General features: G+C 45.4%; 1 protein-coding gene across 4 annotated transcripts in view; it reads right to left on the bottom strand.

Annotated features, from left to right (window-relative positions):
- Positions 1-441: 441 nt before the first annotated feature.
- The window catches only part of Tbc1d31 (TBC1 domain family member 31), a 54,013-nt gene continuing 37,998 nt past the window's right edge, over positions 442-16,456 (bottom strand). The window contains exons 15-22 of one of the 4 annotated variants that reach the window (XM_048457093.3): positions 16,211-16,363; positions 14,119-14,254; positions 10,897-10,989; positions 8,572-8,709; positions 7,252-7,446; positions 5,720-5,858; positions 2,118-2,213; positions 442-784 (exon numbers count right to left, since the gene is read on the bottom strand). In XM_048457093.3, coding sequence (XP_048313050.3) covers positions 651-784; positions 2,118-2,213; positions 5,720-5,858; positions 7,252-7,446; positions 8,572-8,709; positions 10,897-10,989; positions 14,119-14,254; positions 16,211-16,363 — 1,084 coding nt within the window. In that variant the 3' untranslated portion in view covers positions 442-650. Of the gene's footprint in view, positions 785-2,117; positions 2,214-4,071; positions 4,491-5,719; positions 5,859-7,251; positions 7,447-8,571; positions 8,710-10,896; positions 10,990-14,118; positions 14,255-16,210; positions 16,364-16,456 lie in introns of those variants that run through there. The other 3 variants (XM_048457094.3, XM_048457095.3, XM_048457096.3) reach the window with 3 other exon arrangements.

Genomic DNA, 16,456 nt, shown 5'->3' with positions numbered 1-16,456 from the left:
TGGTCCTGGCTGCTGTCAGCAGAGGGCAGGAGAGGCTGGAGAAGCTGAGCCACAGATGGTGCTGTGAAGGGTGGGGTCACACAAAGAGGCCCCACAGTCCACAAGTGCAGTGCAGGAGGCTGCCATCCAGCCAACCCCATAACTGCAGGGTTCTAACCCCATCCTGCTTGTTGCTGGAGCAAACCCAGTTTTCTTGTTTGTTACTCATGATGGGCACCCAAGTCAGAGGACAACTGGGTTCCCTCCTTCCGAAACCCTGTGAGGCCAGGGGTTTGAACTCAGGCCTTCAGATTTGGGGCATGCGCCTGCACTCACTCCGCAGCCTCCCTGACCACGAAGTCCTGCTCTTGATTTATTCTTTATTTTTAAAATACACCCCATTTCATCAGCTAAAGACTCTGAAGTCTGTGCTGGTCTTTCTAAGAAAGAAGACAAGCTGGCTTTAATAGTTTCCAAACGCATTTATTGTGAAATAGTGCAGAAGCCCTTTACAAGCCCAAAGCATTATAATTCAATAGAAAACATAATTTTATAGACATATTTCTCTATACAAAAGTCTGAGCTTTCTAAAAATTTAGAATAAATAATTGAAAAATCAATGCCATTGATTTAAAAGGTATCTCTTGGGTTGTTTCATGGTGAAATGTCTTCTACGTCACCAAAAGATGAGGGGGCTGACACCTGTTCCGAGCTTGGGCTGTGAGTCTCTGGCGAAGATTCCGTACTTTCTTGAGAAGATCATGTTCCATGTGGTTCCATTCTGTTGTTTTCCTACTTGAAAAAGCTTGAATACAAAATTTACAGTTATTATCAGTTGAGTTTTCTGATGTACTAATATAGTACGTCCCTTCATTGGAATTATGTTATAAAAATCAATAACAAAAACCAATATCCTAAAAACATTTCTTGAACTAAAAGCCAGCCCTATCCCCCTGCTCTATGTGGCTTCATTTCCCACCCAAGTGGCTTTTTTGTTGCTGTTGTTGAACTGACTGAACGACAGCAGAGAACTCACTGCTGCTGGCCCTGAGCACAGCCACAGGTGTGGATCAGATGTACAGCTGCGGGAGGCCAAGCTCTGCAGGGCAGCGCACATCCCACCGCGGTGCTCAATGGGAAGGAGCTGCAAGGCGCACCACAGCAACCTCTCCAAATAGGGGTGTTCTGGCAGTGGCGAACGGGGGATCAAGACTAGAGTAACACCCTGCTCAAGTTTATAGAGCTTCATCCGCATGCGGGGCTGGGAGCACTGGAATCAGAACTGCGGGAGCACCCTTTACATATTTAAATAGCTTCAGCTTCTGAGAATGATTTTCATCCCTCAAAGGAAGGCAGCTTTTGTGTTTTCAATTTGCTGCCAAATAACCGAGCTCAGTTGGCTCCTCCCGGTTGCTCTGAAGTGCAGAGAGACTATCGGGCCTATGCATCCACTCCAGCGTGTGCCTGTGCGAACCCCGCTGCTCTGCAGCTGGAGTGCTGGGGCTGCTTGGGGAAGACCTTGAACCTCGTCTTCCCCAAACAAAACACTGAAGTCTGAGGAAAAGAAAAGGTTTAATTCTGGGGTGTCAGGGTAGAGACAAGTTGTGAACCTCTTACGTTTAGGACACTGGCCTCCTAAAGGATCCTTGGCTTAATTCTTACTCTGACATAGAACTTACGGATACACACAACAGGACTCAGCAAAAATACTTCACATGGTAACAGAACTTCAAGACTTGGCATTAGTAATGGTTCTGATAAAGCTCATCTTCTAAGAGAGCTCAAGGACCTTAAAAAAAAAATCAAATTTTGCCTTGATCTATACAACAGCTTTATTGGAGAGCTAGTTAAAAGTCTGGAGGACTCGGGGTGGGGATGCTGGACCCATGTTACTTGTCTAGTCAGTGTTGCCCTGGTTGTTTTGGGACATCAGTGACGGGCTTAAGAAATGGAGTGACGTGATCTCTGTCTCGGGCTGCTCCCCATCCCGCCTTCCCCATCAGAGCTGTTCATGTTCTGTGCTTCTTCCGGCCAGTGCCCAGGAAAGCATCCACTGTGCTCTCCTGGCTCCTTTAGCCTGCACGCTGCTTAAATATTGTGAAAAGTAAAACCACAGTCTTCCTTATTTACCGACTTACTCTGTGTAGAGGAATCCATTTCAGAAACACCATTTAATTGTGAGGTTTGGGACAAATAGTTTGAGGACATGTGTTCCCTTTGCAACCAGGGCACTTCTAGAAAGGGCGGAGAGAAGAAAAGGTGCGAGAGTCAGCGGAAACCATTTATTGAGGACAAACCGTGCATGTGTGGTAAACTGTCTTGCATGAGTGGTGAGTAGCCCCTTCCCTCCTTTCTTGCTCTGGGAAGAACACTGCTGCATTTGGCAGACAGCAGAAGTGCAGCGTCAGGAATGGGCAGCTGCACTGAAGCTCTGCTAATGGCTGTAAGAACATCAACTAAAACAAAAGGCCAACAGAGAGCGAAGTGGGCACCTGGGGCTAAAAGCATGGCTTGGTGGTAGAGCACCTGGCCAGCACACACAAGACTCCAGATTCCCTTCCTTGTAAAAGATGTCAGGGTGGTGATCCCAAATATTAATAGAGATTATGGAATGTGTTAGCAAATGGTCCCTGAGAACCACGTGAGCATCGGTGGCAGTGGGGTGGCTAGCCTGGTGAGCTACCGCAGTCCAGACAGAATCAGAAGCAGCAGACCTGACCAGAGTAGCGAGCGCAGCAGCAAAGCCCCGGGAGCGCGGCTGTGCAGTAGCTGCTCTCCTCAGACAGGGCCGACAGACAGCAGGTCAAGGCATCGCCGCCAAACTCACCAGAGTCAATCCCCGGACACCACAGTGGAAGGAGAGAACCCTCACAGCCATACACATGTACCCAGCACAAAATACCACAAAACCACTCTCTCACCTTTCAGTTGTGTCCCTCCGCCCTAACCCGACTGCCCCACGTCTGAGAGCAAGGTCCTTTAGAATCTGTCCTCCCTCCACCGTCAGTACCATCATCTCTTCTGCCTGCAGCAGAATCTCAAGCACTGGCTGAGCAGACTCACCACTTCAACCCTACTCTGCCCAGCCAGTTGCTGCACCCACCAAGCTAGGGCATCCCCAGTGTGTTTCTGCCTGCGAGAGCCAGTTACTGTACCCACTAAGTCAGAGCATCACCACCAATGCGGTTCTGTATATGTGCATTTAAAACAATCTGCAATTTATTAAAAGATGCTCATAACAAATCTGAACATTTAAGGATAAAAATAAAGTGCCTACACTTTCTTCCTTCAAAGCATATTCCTTAAGGCTCCAGAGGGGACTCATCTTTCTTTCCCATGTGGGTACATGGGCATGTGGATGTACAAGCACACGTGTCCGTGTGTGTATGGAGGACAGACACTGGTGCTGGCTGTCCTCTTTCCACCACATTCTACACTGAGGCAGTCTCTCACTGCACCACAGTTGCCAAATTCATCCAGTTCAGTTCAACCCTCTGGCTCGCTGGGATTGCAGGCGGTCTGCCACGTCCTCCTAACACTCGCCTGGATGCTGGAGAATCTGAATTCTAGTCTTCATGGTAGCTCAGCAAATGCTTACTCATTAAGCCATCTCCCCAGCCCCCGACTCTTAATTTCAAAGACTTAATATTCATTTAATGAGTTGGTATCACATATACCACGAATGCAAAAGGAACAGACGGTGCCCACCAGTTCTCCTGCTTCTCCTGACTCCTGAGCCCTGGCCTGGAGCTCGCTGCAGGAGCAGTCCTGGTTCCTCCCCAGGTTGTGTCATGCAGCTAGCTGGATAACAGACTGGGACCCCACTCCTCAACTGAGCACAAGACACCCTACCATCTGTGGCTGTGTTCATCCCTAGAAACTTGAGCCAGGCCCCAAGTGCACCTGTCCTGTAGCTGAGACTCCTGAAGTTGGCACATGTTTTCCTGGCCCAAGACATATACAGCCATCCATGGGCATGGGTTTTCTGCTGTAGCTACCTTAATAAGACCACAAGGGCAGGCAACTTCATTCCATGGCTGAGTTATGCTCCTTAAAGTTTGTGAGAAACAATGGGTAATAAATCCACAAAAATTCTTATGCTTCCATTTATTTGAGACAGACACAAGTAGTGTGGGTTGGCCTTGAACTTCCAATCCTTCTGCCTCTACCTCTCAAATGCTGGGAGCATCATAATGTGCAACCACACTTGGGCAGTTCATCTTTTTGAAGTGAATAGTTTGATATAATTAATACATTCAAAATTATTATAAACATCATCATTAATTTGAGAACATTTTCATCATTTCCCAGAGAACTCCCAGATCCTTTACAGTCCTTTCCCCACCACGGTCCGGCACCAGCCGTCGGCTCCCCTCTGTAGAGCTGTCCCCTTCCTGATGACTTCATACGGATGTGCTCTCAGTATGCAGGCAGCCTTTCATGTCTGACTTCTTTAACTAGACATACGGTCTTCAAGGTCAACTATTCTGAAGCATAGAACATTCCTTTTTCTAGTAGAATCAGATTTCACTGTATGAATAAATTTGTTCTCTCTCTCTCTCTCTCTCTCCTCAAATTTCACTGTGTCGCTCAAACAGACCTGAAACTCACGACAGCTTCATCTTCCTGGGTGCTTGGACTACAGGTATACATCACAGTACCAAGTTTGAACACATACTCAACTATATACTGTAAGCAGGCAAACTGTATATTGATACAGTACATATAAACCTTCAAGTTAAGTTGTTTTTTTAAGGCAATGTTGCTTTCTTTTTTTGTTCCAGATTTATCTATTATTATGTATACAGTGTTCTGTCTGCATATATCCTTGTAGGCCTGCAGGGGGCACCAGATCTCATTATAGATGGTTGTGAGCCACCATGTGGTTGCTGGGAATTGAACTCAGGACCTCTGGAAGAACAGTTAGTGCCCTTAAGCTCTGAGCCACCTCTTTAGCCCGAAGCTGTTGCTTTAAAAGGTTAAAGTCATACACTATCAAAAGACTGACAGTAGAAAATGCAGTAAAAGAAAACTTCTATCTGGACTCTACTTTAGAAAGCGACATTATAATTTTCATCTAAAATCACATTTATTTGCTCACTTATTTATTTTGTGCAGGTGTGTATACATGTGTGCCGCAGTGCAGCGTGGAGGTGAGAGGACAACAGTGGAGTGAGCTCTCTCCTTTCATCATGCAATGCTGGGAACCCAGCTCAGGCTATCAGGGGTGGCGCCCGGGGTCTGTGTCGCTCAGTCATCTCAGTAGCCCAATACAATTTTGATTTCTCAGTTGATAGGGTTGCAAGCCTTATCCTAAAACCTAACAGTTAGGCCCTAGAGGATCCCTGTGGTACTCTGACACCCTGTTGCCTGGAGCTAATTGTTTGGCAAAGCACATATCCTTACTAAAATTAGAAATAGTTCTTTGGGGACACACCAGATTCCAGAAGACTAAGAGAATATCAGAGAGTACAGCCGTCTGGAGCAAAGCAGCTCGACAGGGCATCAAGACTTTCCTTTGTCTTCTGTCTGACAGGCTCTGTGCTGGGACTAAGCTGAGGGCAAGCCCTCCACCGCTAACCTCTAACCCCCGCTCAGACACTCTGTTTTTATCAGTTCTACCCCCAGCCTACTCCTCTCCCCCAAAACAGTGCTACTCCCTTTAAGTCAAGCACAATTTAATGACAGTAACAAAACGGCCTGGAGATGTACTCCTGGTAGCACACCCACGGACACTCACCTTCACACAGCAGGTCTCTACCATGTTCCAGAGCTGCACTCGTCTCCTGCTTTAAGAACCACTTTCTAGAGGCATCCGACAGGGCAGAGGCTCTCTTTTCTGATCCCAAGTGCAATTCCTTTTCTTCGGCTTCCTTCCACTGCACACGAGTGGGACAAAAGACCATCAGACAGTGCAAACAGAACACGTGAGTGGAGTGAGCCCCGTCTCCTCTACTAACTCTCCTTCATAGTTGAGAAATACACAGGACCTGTGTGGTACTGTGGAAGTTGGGGTGTCTGCGGTGGCCTATAGCTATGTAAGAACCCCAAGAACAGGGGCAGGCCTTGCTAGCAGTGAAGTAGCAACTCTTTTGTACAGGTTTCAGGCCTCACCAGACTAAGCTAGCTTCCTAACAATGGGAATTAGTCTCCTTTAACATAAATGCTATGCCCAAGTTACAGAGACTACAAAATTCAGAGAGTTAATTATTTGCTCGGTTCTGGAACACACATTGATCATAGAAGTCTGGTGATTTCACCGGTCCCAGCTCTTTCCCCTATAAAACGAGAGAATTCATCTTAAGATGAGTTCAGAGGATGACTAGTGAATTTAAAACACACCAAAATGCTACAGTCTTTACATGGAAGCACACATACAAATTTTGGGATTAAAATATCAATTCATTAAATACAGACATAAAGAATCTCAAACTCTGAGGCCAGAAAGGCAGCAGAGATCATTTCCCCTTACTGGTCAGGGCAGAGTCAGCCAGCTTTCCCAAGACCACACCACAGCAGAGGTGACTTTAAGGCCAGGATGCTGGATACAAGGACTGTGCAGCAGATACCTGCACAAGGACTCACGGTCCACTCTCAAAGGCATTGTTTTACCTCAAGTAAATGGCACCGTCTGTTGAGTCAGTGCCAGCAACCCTTGCCTCAGACACAGAGGGCTCCCCCACTATGATCCTGTGGCCAACGATTTCAGTGTTCTGGGTACCGCCCCATATCTCAACCTTCTTTCTAGTCGTTGAATGTTCTCTAAGTTCTCTAGGATTGTGATTTGTAAGCTGTTTTTCTTTGCTTTATGTCTAAAAGCCACTTATGAGTGAGTACATATGATAATTGTCTTTCTGGGTCTGGGTAACTTCACTCAATATGATGTTTTCTAGACCTATCCATTTGCCCGCAAATTTCAAGTTGTCATTATTTTTTTCTGCTGTGTAGTACTCCATTGTGTAAATGTACCACATTTTCCTTATGCATTCTTCAGTCGAGGGGCATATAGATTGTTTCCAGGTTCTAGCTATGACACACAATGCTGCTATGAACATAGTTAATCACATGTCCTTGTGGTATGATTGAGCATCCTTTGGGTATATACCCAAAAGTGGTATTGCTGTATAGCCCATTATATCGTGATCATTTAACGGGTGAGGGGGACTAATCAGTGGTAGAGTGCCTGCCTTGTATTAGTAAAGACCTGGGTCCAGCCGGCAAGGGAAGAGATTGGCTTAGCACACTAACAAGACGCTTGTAAGTCTCCCTTACCTTCTTAGCTTCCTCCTTCATCATGGCATTTAGGACTTCCGTTTCCCTCCTCCTGTTCTTCCGGAGCAGTGTGGCGACTTCCTGGTAGCCCTGGCCGCGCTGGTGGTCGTCACATTGCTGCTTGTGTAAAGCCTGGATCTGCCAGTCAGCATCGAGGCAGGCTTGCTCAGCTTTAGCCAAACTGTCCTCAACTTCCTAAGAAGAAAATTTCAGAAACAAGGGGAAGTCATATAAGATACGGACGTCCACTCGCCGTGTCTCAGAGTCTGCTAGGCTGCGTGACGTTGTGGTACAGCCTTCAGGGTGTTTAACCAAATTGACTTCAGGGCCCCACCACAAACCAATTAAATTCATCACCAGGTCAGCTGAGGTAGTTTAAAAGCTTTTAGAGAGGCAGGTGCAGGTGCGGGATGGGATTGTGAGTTCAAGGCCAGCTCAAGGTTAGGTAGTGAGACCCTCTCTCAAAACAACCCTAACTCCTTAAGTGACTCTGATTCCTGCCAAAACTGGGAACTCCCAGGTTAGACAAAAGGCAAGATTCAACAACTTCTGCTTTTAACACCCTCAAACGCAGTTAGAAAAAGTCCCTTTTCAGATGTACAAAAACAAAAAACCTGTAAGAGAAACAAAACAATACAGTATCTCAGAGGAATCCGTTAAGAGACTGGTGCAGAAGGTTCCTCTTAGCCTCCACCATCCCTGATTTTCAGAACAGGGCCAGTCTGGGACACACACACTTAGTATTATGTTAAATCGATTGACCTCAGAGAAAGTTCTTTCTGAATGTATTACGTCGAATCTCAGTCCACTTAAACTAGCATTTCTGAAAGGGCACTTCATAAGACATAATTGGAATTTTTTCTTGAAGGCTTCACCAATATACTGTGAATCAAATCTGGCTCAAGCCCCTCATTTCACACCAGTGTTTCCAATCCCGACTTGGCCATCCCATGTTACTGGATGTGCATTTCCAGAGATGCTGTGGAAAGCCTGGCTTGTACACCAAGCAGAGGCCTGAGGCTCTGTGACTTTGTGCTCTTGGGGACAATTCCTGAGAAGAATACAGCAGGACAGAATAATGTGCAAGTTATTAGTTCTCCTGTGCTTCCTCATGTGCCTTAACATTCTCTCAAAGGGCATGTCAGCTGCATGTGGCCAATGCAGCCAACAACCCATAAACACAAAGCCCTGGGGCTTCTAAGGACCGAGGCAAACAAAATAAACAAACGGATTATGCAACTTCAAAAACTTCCAAATGCAAGCTCTCAGAAGGCCAGCTCTCAGCTCCCCCTGTGGACCTCAAGTTGAGTAGGCTCTCACCCTCCGAGTCCTGTTCCCCAGCTGGCTGGTTTCTAGTAGATTCTGGAACATGTGTTCTTCAAGAGCCACTTTGCGCCTATGGGCATCCGCACCATCTCGAATTTCCTTTGCAATAGCATCTTGACTTCTAGTAAGATTCTGTTGAACACAAAGGGACTTCGCTTTGTTCAGGCCCCAAGGACAACTGTAACTGTCTCTTTATCAGAGTAAAGTGGAAACAGTGGTGACTTCACTGACAACTGCAGGGACCTGGAAAAACTTCTCCATAAATGCATTGAGACTGGCAAGCATGCTCAGAATCAACTTCTGAATTCTAGCAGCTAACAGGTGTGTGGCACGTTGGGGAACATGGCTCAGGAAGAAGGGGTCCATGCCCAGCCCACCCCCGGCTCTGCATCAGCCTTTGAAACACAGCAGCCATGGGTGGCCGTTCCTGGAGACCATGTGTGAATCACAAGTCAAGGGTTGTGTGCGCAGACCTGGGAGGACCCCATGCTCTCACTCCGGGTACCACTGCAGTTTCACACATCAGAGAGTGAAGCGAAGTTGGACTTGTGAGCTGCATGGCTGCGTGCTGAGGGTGTGCACAATAGCTCCCCTGGGCTCACCAGAGACAGAAGCTTTTGTTGCACACAGCTATCATTACCCAGCGATGGAAAGGAGTAAAGCACCGAATTATGCTACTCCATAGATAAACCTTGAAAACACTACGCTAAATGAAAGAAGCCAGTCACAGAAGGCATTGTCTACATGTTGCATTGAAATGGAATATCCAGGCTAGATAAATCTGTAGACATGGAACCAGATGACTAGTTGGGGACATGAAAGGTGGTGCTAACAGTGGCTGGGGCACGAGGGATGGTCTAAGTTAGAAAGGCAGAACACAAACCGCATGTGCCAACGGCCGCACTAACCACTGCTAAGGATATGAGTTTTCTTCTTACAGTATTAGGATTAAACATGGGGCCTGTGTTCTACCTTAAGATTTGTTTTAAATTTGTCTCTGTGTGTGTGGTACAGGTGTCCTCACAGGTCCTGGAATTGGAGTTACTGTGGTTGTGAGCCACCTGACATGGGTGCCGGGAACTAAACTCTGGTTCTCTGCAGGAGCAGTACTCAGTGTTATAAAACAATAAGATGAAATTCCAGTCCCCAGGAATTCTTTCTTAAAGGAAAAAAAATTATTTAATGTGCATGAGTGTTCTGCTTGCACGATGTATGTGTACCACGCATGTGCAATGCCCTGGGGCCGGAGTCACTGCTGTGCCACTGCTCAAGACCCGGGAGCTACTGCTTCACTCAGAGATTTTTCTAATGATGTACAAGAAGCTTAACTACCTTCACAATTACCTAAAGATAAAAATATTTTTCAATTACATACAGAAAAGGTACATGTACAAAGATGACAAAGACGTTTATTACTAAAAATTGTAGGCAATTTAAGCATTTAAGTTTAAGATTTATTGTTTTTATTTTATGTGTGTGGGTGTTGTGCCTGCGTGCATTTAAGAGCACACATGTGTGCACAGAGTGCCACAGAGGGCAGGAGATTACCCCGCTCCACCCTGGAACTGGAGTTACAGATGGTTTTTGGCTGCGGTGTATGTACGGGGAATTGAACCTGGGTCCTCGGGAAGAACCGTCAGGGCTCTTGCCCACTGAGCTGTCTTTCCGGCCCAAACATTAAAGTTTAAATAATGTGTGACTCAACAGCAGCCGCTACAGATGATAACTATGAAGATCTACAGCCATTCAGAAAGAGACTTGCATCACACTGTGCTAATTAATACTGGATGAGTAACAAAATGTTTTTCTCAAATAAAAACTTACATTAACAATTTTTTTCAATGATAAAAACTGAAACATATACCCTAACCACATGCTTTCTATTTAATTCCAGGCAATTTAGATTTATATTTCTTGCTTCATGTTCCTACCGAAGGTTCAGAGACTCTCCCTTATCTAAATGCTCAACTCGCAGCCGCTTAGATTTGGGAGGGTCCTGGGTTCTGAGCACCGTGCACTGCGCAGGGTGGAAAAGCTCGCTCAGGTCTTCAGATAAGGGACTTCAGTCCCTGCTGCATAAAGGCCTGTCGGCCTTTTCCCTTAGCAAATGGGAAGCCATCCTGAGGCCAAAGCTGACTGCACTGCCAGAGAGCCGTGACTCTAAGCATTGCACATACACATTCCGACATCCGCTAATTTACAATCCTGGGTGACATGATAGTCTGCTTCAAGAGTAAATAAAATGCACAATATAAATCACAGACCAGCAGTCTGCAGGGGCTGAAGGACAGTGCTCCTCCCATGCCCGCTGGCCTCTACCTTCTCATAAAGTCGCTTCTGTAATTCGAGCTCCAGCTCTCTCATTTCCAGGTCTTTGGCCGTGGCAGCAATTTCTTCATCTCTCATTTGTACCTATGAACAAATTACAAATTGACAAGGTCCCTATGAACTCACAGCACTATTTTTCATAGATTTAATAATATTGTAATCTGGGTATTCCATTAACAGCAATCACCAGGAACTGGGTTTAAAACAGAGTAGCTGGTAACACAGTCATACTCTCGGAATCGAGGGCTAATCTGGGTTAAGCTTGTGTTTTTAAAAAGCATGCACAGCTGCCATATGCCCACGTAGACAGACTGACTAGCAGGTGGCAGCTCTTCCCCATTACAGCAACCAGTTCCCAGTTACGGAAAATCAACAACTGTAAGTTAGGGTGGAGAGAAGCAATGCTTACTCTTATAAAAATAACGTATTCAATTGTAAAAAAGCTTTAATTGACTTGACAACTGGTAAGTTCAGGTTTCTTGTGACTTGTCTGACTGCTCCGTGTTCTGCATGGAGATCGTGCTTAATGGAGCTCACTGTCCCCAAGTCTGATTACTTGGGGCTCTCAGTTGTGTAAGACAGGAGTAGGGTAAGGGACTTTCTACAGCATCTTCCTAAGTATTTGGCTGCCTACAGACCCAGTTATTTTTAAGGGAGCGAAGAGAGTAAACGATGTGTATCTGGAAAACAAAACAACAAAACCACAGCCAATCAACTGTCCGACTGTTAATCCCCATCATCCATTCAGCGAACATTTAAGGACTGGATGGCTGCAATTTTGGTCACTACCAAATACCTGTTGACTAAAACGCATGCTATTAAATTCTCAAGAGAAGCAGCAGTAAAAATAAGGATACCGTGGGATGCAGAGACACATACTCAAGGGGTGAAATAAACATTGTGCAACTGACCTTGAGAAAGTTACGGGGAAAGCACTAGCTAAGGGGAGGTCCTGGCAGCAGAGGAGAAGAGTGTGGAAGGAGAGCACCACTCTCTGTGGAGGGCACAGTCATTGATTATGAGTTTTCAGAGATACAAACAGCTCTACAAGAAGATCACACGGGTCTGTGTGTAGATGTCCACAGCCACATACATAGCCCCTGCTGGAGCTGGGGCAGAGGCAGAGCACAGCACAGGAACAGGCAGCCGGAAGGACATGCAGGGTCTCTCTGCTGCTGCTTAGAAGAATCAGGACGCCTCACTGTATGTCAAGAGGATTTGGGATAAAGACATCAGAGTTCTGAGCATGGACCACTTTTGGGAAAGAATATATACTTTTTATTAGGAATACAAAGCTATTAATTTGATTCACTGGATGAAGTAATTTAAAAGAACTGCAGAGTGTAAAAGCCAACTAAAATTAATTAGCCCTAAACAAAACAAGAAGTATTAAATTAAATGTTTTACAAGACATATTTTATCGAAACTAGGTTTTAAGTTTCCAAGATAAATTGAATACAATCCTAATGAGAAGAATTTCAATCGAAGAGAGAAAGGACCCAGAAAAATGGGATTCTCCATTTGGAATGTAAGTATTTCAGAAGAACAAGGAGTGAGGACAAGGCCAGGCTAAAGAGTCACCACTGCTGTCACCCAGAGTGCTGTTGGACAGGAAGAAAGAAGGTGAAGACCGAGGAGACAAGTGGGTCTATGCAGTAACAATGTTACCCAGCACTAGTGTAGAAGAGGCTTCTGTATTTCTGTTGTTTTCATTGGCTAATTAATAAAGAAACTGCTTGGCCTGATAGGTCAGAACATAGGTGGGTGGAGTAGACAGAACAGAATGCTGGGAAGAAGGCAATGAGGCAGACACTATAGCTCTCCTCTCCCAGATGGACGCAGGTTAAGATTCTTCCCGGTAAGCCACAACCTCGTGGTGCTACACAGATTATTAGAAATGGGTTAATCAAGATGTGAGAGTTAGCCAATAAGAGGCTGAAACTAATGGGCCAAGCAGTGTTTAAAAGAATACAGTTTCCGTGTAATTATTTCAGGTAGAGCTAGCCAGGATCCGGGTGGAACACAGCCCACTGTTCCTTTTACACAGCACAGCGCTAACAACAAACGGTGCTGGGGCAATGGCACACTGTCTAGGTCCCTAACTCACTCGTGACAGTCAATGTTCAGATACACCTGCAAGCCTTTTCTACAAAGCAACAGAGGGTAAATATTTTAGGCTTTGAGTGTCACAAGGTTTTTGATACAACTACCCACTTTGCAAATAATTTTAAAATTAAGATACTATTAAAAACAAATGACACTATTAACATTTTTAAGAGGCAAGGGTAAAAGCCAGCTGAAGACACTTACACCAGAGAAGGGCTATACCCAGCCACACACTGCAGGGCAAACACAGCTATGTGAGACTGCAAAGGGGAATGAACACAGGCTGGAGCCTATCTGGTTAGAAATGTCACGGTTAATCGGGAGACATTTCATCTGCAGAGACTAACCTGGGTTTTGTTTTTAGAAAATGGTTAATTACGCAGTCTTTTCCTGTTTCTAAAGGTAGAGGAGTAATTATATTTTCTCGTGTTTATATAAATTTCATTTGCTTTCTATTTTTGTGCCATGTCTTAAAGACTGTTTAATGTCTTTCCATGTTGTCTTTATGAACAGCTTCTCTTCACTGTGGCTATACTCACTGGTGAGTTCGCCATGGCTAATCACTTTTACACACGTAAAACACCAACACTCCAGACATCTCAGCTGTAGAGAGAGATGAGGAAGCATAGGAAGCCAGCTCTCTAGCTCCAGATGTTCTGGACTGGAATTCTTTCTGTATTGATCATATGTGAATTTTTATAATAAAGAAGAATATCTCCCCCAGCTCATAATCAACATCTGGCAGGCTTTCACTTCTAAACAAACAGTCATTAAATTGACTAATTTCTTGGTATAATGATAGCTTAGCCAGGCAGTGGTGGTGCATATCTTTAATCCCAGCACCTGGGAAGCAGAGGCAGGTGGATCTCTGTGAGTTCGAGGCCAGCCTGGTCACAAAGCAACTTCCAGAGTTCCAGGACTGCTAGGACTGTTACACAGGGAAGCCTTGTCTTGAGGACCACTCCCAAAGGATAGCTGAATGTTAAGGAAATAAAACTGGGGGAGCTGTTTTAGTATTTTCACGGACTCCAGCACCATTACGTAATTTGAAGGTGCTCGTTCCATGAGGCTAAAGGGAGACCTTGAGTAAGATTAAAGCTGATGAACCTTTCTCTCGATTTCGTCCTCCAGCCGGCGCAGCTCCATCTCACGCTGACCCTGCTGAAGCTTGAGAAAGCGTCTCCTAGCAGCATCCTGCAAGTGGATTTCCTTCATCTTCAGCTCTCTTTTTGCAGCAGCGAGCCTGAAAAACAAACTATATCAAAGCACTCTCCAACACACCTTTGATTTTTTTCTACCATTGAGTTGCTTGTGCTATTTGGATACATTTTGTCCACTATAACACAACTGTGCTTACAAGAAACAAAGCCAGTACTCAAGAGGGTCATGGTGAGGGCAACTGGCCATCCTTTCAACTTTACCTTCCAACAGTCTACCTGTGAGCCGCTTTCCCAGCGCCCTGATGGAGTCCAGGGGCCTCTTACATGCAAGGCCAGTGTTCTAACAGCAAGCTGCAGCCAAATGTTATCACATCGTTTCAGTAAAGTGATACTCTTCAACTAGAGGATCACCACAAAATCATTACAATGGCATCAAGCAGGACACCCACATCCTTTGTAGTTTTAGTGGAGGTCATCAGTTCTGCAATTGCTCTAAATCACCCGGAGAAATAAGACTCAACAAAGACGGGGAGAAGCCAATTTCCCAAGTGTGTGTGAGGTACACACCTGTTTCCCCAGTACTAGGGAAACTTGGGCAAGAGATTTCCACCTTTGCCAAAGTGTAAAAGTTTAAAACCTTATTTTAAGTATACGAGTGTTTGCCTGCATGCATGTATGTGTACCACAAGCATGTCTGGAGCCTGCAGAAGTCATAAGAAGCATTGGACTCTTAGGAGCTGAAGTTACAGATGGTTGTCAATGCCCAATGGGTGCGGGAAACCAAACCCAGGTTCTATATAAGAGCAGCAAATACTCTTAACCACTGAGTCATTTCTCCAGCTTCTTGTCAAAGATCTTATTTGTTTGCTGGCTTTGAGACAGGGTTTCACTATGCAACCCAGCTATCCTTGAACTCAAGAGATCCACATGCCTCTGCCTTATAAATGGTGGTATTAAAAATATGCACCACCACACTTGGCATTGCCAAGGTTCTAAATGCATAAGTAGATAAGCGATTTATGTTTCAATTTGTTTGGATCATATAGTTATGGTTAAACATAATTTTAAAAATTACATTGTGCTGGGTGGTAGTGACGCACGCCTTTAATCCACGCACTTGTGAGGCAGATGCAGGCAGATCTCTGTGACTTTGAGGTCAGCCTGGTCTACCCTGTCTCAAAAACAATCAAAAAAACTCCAAAAATTACGTTGCACCAAGAGTGATTTTCCTATACTCTATTACAAAGCATTTCTGCCTAACATAGAATGATTTTTTTAAAAAAGAACAAAACAGAGAAAAGGTCTCACTCTGTAGCCCAGGCGAGTCTGGAACCTCACTATGAAGCCCAGCCTAACCTTAAACTGGCAATCCTCCTGCCTCAGCCTCCCCAGGTGTTGGGATGACAGGCATGAATCATGCCTGGCTTAGAGTGAACACTGCTATTACGTAAGTTTTTCAAAATACATTAGCGCTTATATTACATCTGAAAATTCATGCAGGGGGCCAGATTCAACATTGCTTTAGGATTAATTTTACTACATAAAGTTTAGGTTGCATATGCACTTTTTATTGCCTTACATATTTGCTTAATGGAAATTACACTGGGTAACTTTACAAACAGTGTTCTTTCTATGTAAGAAAGGCAAGGGAACAGAACTTATCTGACTCCTGTCCTCAGTTTCCCATGGCAGTGGGTTATACCTGTGTCCTGGGTCACGAGGACTGCACCTGTGTCCCTGCTGGGTCACGAGGGCTGCACCTGTGTCCCTGCTGGGTCACGAGGGCTGCACCTGTGTCCCTGCTGGGTCACGAGGGCTGCACCTGTGTCCCTGCTGGGTCACGAGGGCTGCACCTGTGTCTCTGCTGGGTCACGAGGGCTGCACCTGTGTCTCTGCTGGGTCACGAGGGCTGCACCTGTGTCTCTGCTGGGTCACGAGGGCTGCACCTGTGTCTCTGCTGGGTCACGAGGGCTGCACCTGTGTCTCTGCTGGGTCACGAGGGCTGCACCTGTGTCCCTGCTGGGTCACGAGGACTGCACCTGTGTCTCTGCTGGGCCATTTTCTCTTCCTCCTGCAGAAGCATCTCTCTTCTCGTCTCCTCAGCTCTACGAAGCAGCTCCTGCTTCTGGTACCAAGCCTCATCCTCAGCTCTCTGTTCATTGACTTCAGCTTGCATATTTTCAACTGTCTGCCTGAAGTAGACAATATTTATTATTAGAAAAACACAAACAAGAAAGTGAAGTAATTTAATTCAAAACAACCAAGATATAAAATGTAGGACCTGC

This window comes from Myodes glareolus, chromosome 19, assembly GCF_982192425.1.
Source record: "Myodes glareolus chromosome 19, mMyoGla1.1, whole genome shotgun sequence".
In the NCBI taxonomy this organism is placed as follows: domain Eukaryota; kingdom Metazoa; phylum Chordata; class Mammalia; order Rodentia; family Cricetidae; genus Myodes; species Myodes glareolus.
The sequence above is the reverse complement of the archived record's forward strand: the minus strand, read 5'-3'. Positions and strand labels throughout refer to the sequence as shown.